At 48.2% G+C, this 5,000-nt stretch overlaps 1 protein-coding gene across 1 annotated transcript in view; it reads right to left on the bottom strand.

Moving 5' to 3' along the window:
- plppr3b (phospholipid phosphatase related 3b) overlaps window positions 1–4,502 on the bottom strand; it is a gene marked incomplete at both ends in the record, with an annotated part of 10,327 nt that extends 5,825 nt beyond the window's left edge. The window contains one exon of the mRNA XM_083911598.1: window positions 4,425–4,502. Coding sequence (XP_083767724.1) covers window positions 4,425–4,502 — 78 coding nt within the window. The remainder of the gene's footprint in view (window positions 1–4,424) is intronic.
- Between the last annotated feature and the right edge of the window lie 498 nt (window positions 4,503–5,000).

Raw genomic sequence — 5,000 nt, 5'->3', positions numbered from 1 at the left:
TGTCCACTGAGCCCAGTGTAAAGTCTGTTAATGTCCACTGAGCCCAGTGTAAAGCCTGTTAATGTCCCACTGAGCCCCGTGTAAAGCTTGTTAGTGTCCCACTGAGCCCAGTGTAAAGTCTGTTAATGTCCTCTGAGCCCCGTGTAAAGCTTGTTAGTGTCCCACTGAGCCCAGTGTAAAGTCTGTTAATGTCCCACTGAGCCCAGTGTAAAGCCTGTTAATGTCCACTGAGCCCAGTGTAAAGCCTGTTAATGTCCACTGAGCCCAGTGTAAAGCCTGTTAATGTCCCACTGAGCCCCGTGTAAAGCTTGTTAGTGTCCCACTGAGCCCCGTGTAAAGCCTGTTAATGTCCACTGAGCCCAGTGTAAAGCCTGTCAATGTCCCACTGAGCCCAGTGCAAAGTCTGTTAATGTCCACTGAGCCCAGTGTAAAGTCTGTTAATGTCCCACTGAGCCCCGTGTAAAGTCTGTTAATGTCCCACTGAGCCCAGTGTAAAGTCTGTTAATGTCCACTGAGCCCAGTGTAAAGCCTGTTAATGTCCCACTGAGCCCAGTGCAAAGTCTGTTAATGTCCACTGAGCCCAGTGTAAAGTCTGTTAATGTCCCACTGAGCCCCGTGTAAAGTCTGTTAATGTCCCACTGAGCCCAGTGTAAAGTCTGTTAATGTCCACTGAGCCCAGTGTAAAGTCTGTTAATGTCCCACTGAGCCCCGTGTAAAGTCTGTTAATGTCCCACTGAGCCCAGTGTAAAGTCTGTTAATGTCCCACTGAGCCCAGTGTAAAGCCTGTTAATGTCCCACTGAGCCCAGTGTAAAGCCTGTTAATGTCCCACTGAGCCCAGTACAAAGTCTGTTAATGTCCCACTGAGCCCAGTGTAAAGTCTGTTAATGTCCCACTGAGCCCAGTGTAAAGTCTGTTAATGTCCCACTGAGCCCAGTGTAAAGTCTGTTAATGTCCCACTGAGCCCAGTGTAAAGCTGTTAGTGTCCACTGAGCCCAGTGTAAAGTCTGTTAATGTCCACTGAGCCCAGTGTAAAGTCTGTTAATGTCCACTGAGCCCAGTGTAAAGCCTGTTAATGTCCCACTGAGCCCCGTGTAAAGCTTGTTAGTGTCCCACTGAGCCCAGTGTAAAGTCTGTTAATGTCCTCTGAGCCCCGTGTAAAGCTTGTTAGTGTCCCACTGAGCCCAGTGTAAAGTCTGTTAATGTCCCACTGAGCCCAGTGTAAAGCCTGTTAATGTCCACTGAGCCCAGTGTAAAGCCTGTTAATGTCCACTGAGCCCAGTGTAAAGCCTGTTAATGTCCCACTGAGCCCCGTGTAAAGCTTGTTAGTGTCCCACTGAGCCCCGTGTAAAGCCTGTTAATGTCCACTGAGCCCCGTGTAAAGCTTGTTAGTGTCCACTGAGCCCTGTGTAAAGTCTGTTAATGTCCACTGAGCCCAGTGTAAAGTCTGTTAATGTCCACTGAGCCCCGTGTAAAGCTTGTTAGTGTCCACTGAGCCCTGTGTAAAGTCTGTTAATGTCCACTGAGCCCAGTGTAAAGTCTGTTAATGTCCACTGAGCCCCGTGTAAAGTCTGTTAATGTCCACTGAGCCCCGTGTAAAGCCTGTTAATGTCCACTGAGCCCCGTGTAAAGTCTGTTAATGTCCCACTGAGCCCAGTGTAAAGTCTGTTAATGTCCACTGAGCCCAGTGTAAAGTCTGTTAATGTCCACTGAGCCCAGTGTAAAGTCTGTTAATGTCCCACTGAGCCCAGTGTAAAGTCTGTTAATGTCCACTGAGGCCAGTGTAAAGTCTGTTAATGTCCCACTAAGCCCAGTGTAAAGTCTGTTAATGTCCCACTGAGCCCAGTGTAAAGTCTGTTAATGTCCACTGAGCCCAGTGTAAAGTCTGTTAATGTCCCACTGAGCCCAGTGTAAAGCCTGTTAATGTCCCACTGAGCCCAGTGTAAAGTCTGTTAATGTCCACTGAGCCCAGTGTAAAGTCTGTTAATGTCCACTGAGCCCAGTGTAAAGTCTGTTAATGTCCACTGAGCCCAGTGTAAAGTCTGTTAATGTCCCACTGAGCCCAGTGTAAAGTCTGTTAATGTCCACTGAGCCCAGTGTAAAGTCTGTTAATGTCCCACTGAGCCCAGTGTAAAGTCTGTTAATGTCCCACTGAGCCCAGTGTAAAGTCTGTTAATGTCCACTGAGCCCAGTGTAAAGTCTGTTAATGTCCCACTGAGCCCAGTGTAAAGTCTGTTAATGTCCCACTGAGAACAGTGTAAAGTCTGTTAATGTCCACTGAGCCCAGTGTAAAGTCTGTTAATGTCCACTGAGCCCAGTGTAAAGTCTGTTAATGTCCCACTGAGCCCAGTGTAAAGTCTGTTAATGTCCACTGAGCCCAGTGTAAAGTCTGTTAATGTCCCACTGAGCCCAGTGTAAAGTCTGTTAATGTCCCACTGAGCCCAGTGTAAAGCTGTTAATGTCCACTGAGCCCAGTACAAAGTCTGTTAATGTCCCACTGAGCCCAGTGTAAAGCTTGTTAGTGTCCCACTGAGCCCAGTGTAAAGTCTGTTAATGTCCCACTGAGCCCAGTGTAAAGCCTGTTAATGTCCCACTGAGCCCAGTGTAAAGTCTGTTAATGTCCACTGAGCCCAGTGTAAAGTCTGTTAATGTCCCACTGAGCCCAGTGTAAAGTCTGTTAATGTCCACTGAGCCCAGTGTAAAGTCTGTTAATGTCCCACTGAACCCAGTGTAAAGTCTGTTAATGTCCCACTGAGCCCAGTGTAAAGTCTGTTAATGTCCACTGAGCCCAGTGTAAAGTCTGTTAATGTCCCACTGAGCCCAGTGTAAAGTCTGTTAATGTCCCACTGAGCCCAGTGTAAAGTCTGTTAATGTCCCACTGAGCCCAGTGTAAAGCCTGTTAATGTCCACTGAGCCCAGTGTAAAGTCTGTTAATGTCCCACTGAGCCCAGTGTAAAGTCTGTTAATGTCCACTGAGCCCAGTGTAAAGTCTGTTAATGTCCCACTGAGCCCAGTGTAAAGTCTGTTAATGTCCCACTGAGCCCAGTGTAAAGTCTGTTAATGTCCACTGAGCCCAGTGTAAAGCCTGTTAATGTCCCACTGAGCCCAGTGTAAAGTCTGTTAATGTCCACTGAGCCCAGTGTAAAGCCTGTTAATGTCCCACTGAGCCCAGTGTAAAGTCTGTTAATGTCCCACTGAGCCCAGTGTAAAGTCTGTTAATGTCCACTGAGCCCAGTGTAAAGTCTGTTAATGTCCCACTGAGCCCAGTGTAAAGTCTGTTAATGTCCCACTGAGCCCAGTGTAAAGTCTGTTAATGTCCACTGAGCCCAGTGTAAAGTCTGTTAATGTCCCACTGAGCCCAGTGTAAAGTCTGTTAATGTCCACTGAGCCCAGTGTAAAGCCTGTTAATGTCCCACTGAGCCCAGTGTAAAGTCTGTTAATGTCCCACTGAGCCCAGTGTAAAGTCTGTTAATGTCCACTGAGCCCAGTGTAAAGTCTGTTAATGTCCCACTGAGCCCAGTGTAAAGTCTGTTAATGTCCCACTGAGCCCAGTGTAAAGTCTGTTAATGTCCACTGAGCCCAGTGTAAAGTCTGTTAATGTCCCACTGAGCCCAGTGTAAAGTCTGTTAATGTCCACTGAGCCCAGTGTAAAGCCTGTTAATGTCCCACTGAGCCCAGTGTAAAGTCTGTTAATGTCCCACTGAGCCCAGTGTAAAGTCTGTTAATGTCCACTGAGCCCAGTGTAAAGTCTGTTAATGTCCCACTGAGCCCAGTGTAAAGTCTGTTAATGTCCCACTGAGCCCAGTGTAAAGTCTGTTAATGTCCCACTGAGCCCAGTGTAAAGTCTGTTAATGTCCACTGAGCCCAGTGTAAAGCCTGTTAATGTCCCACTGAGCCCAGTGTAAAGTCTGTTAATGTCCCACTGAGCCCAGTGTAAAGTCTGTTAATGTCCACTGAGCCCAGTGTAAAGTCTGTTAATGTCCCACTGAGCCCAGTGTAAAGTCTGTTAATGTCCCACTGAGCCCAGTGTAAAGTCTGTTAATGTCCACTGAGCCCAGTGTAAAGTCTGTTAATGTCCCACTGAGCCCAGTGTAAAGTCTGTTAATGTCCACTGAGCCCAGTGTAAAGCCTGTTAATGTCCCACTGAGCCCAGTGTAAAGTCTGTTAATGTCCACTGAGCCCAGTGTAAAGTCTGTTAATGTCCACTGAGCCCAGTGTAAAGTCTGTTAATGTCCCACTGAGCCCAGTGTAAAGTCTGTTAATGTCCCACTGAGCCCAGTGTAAAGTCTGTTAATGTCCCACTGAGCCCCGTGTAAAGCTGTTAATGTCCACTGAGCCCAGTGTAAAGCTGTTAGTGTCCACTGAGCCCAGTGTAAAGTCTGTTAATGTCCCACTGAGCCCAGTGTAAAGCTGTTAGTGTCCTCACCTCCACGAAGTAGAAACACGGCAGCAGAGTCAAACTGTCTTTGGGAAGTTTCTTCTTCATCTTCTCAGAGTTCATCATCCTGAGACCTGCAACACACACACACACACACACACACACACACACACACACACACACACACACACACACACACACACACACACACACACACACACACACACACACACACACACACACACACACACACACACACACACACACACACACACACACACACACACACACACACACACACACACAGTTAGTGTCCTCACTGAGCAGAGGGGGCGGTGGAAGGACTCTGAGGAAGTCCTGAATGGGCCCAACACGCCCTCTTTTGTAGAGGCAGAGCTGGAGGCTGATGGGGATCATCGTCAACATCTCTGACAGAAGTCACTGAGGAAGGAAACAAGTCCACAGAGGCAAAGCCCCAGGATCCATGAGCTGCATCCACACATGCTGAAAGCTCTGGGGCTGGAGGGGCCGTCCTGGTCCTGGTCCTGGTCCTGGTCCTGGTCCTGGTCCTGGTCCTGGTCCACACGTCTCTGACACACTGGTGGAAGTCTGGGACAGTGCCGA

Source organism: Echiichthys vipera, assembly GCF_963691815.1.
Source record: "Echiichthys vipera genome assembly, chromosome: 3".
NCBI classification, from domain to species: domain Eukaryota; kingdom Metazoa; phylum Chordata; class Actinopteri; order Perciformes; family Trachinidae; genus Echiichthys; species Echiichthys vipera.
Note: the sequence above shows the minus strand (reverse complement) of the source record. Positions and strands in the feature narration are given on the sequence as shown.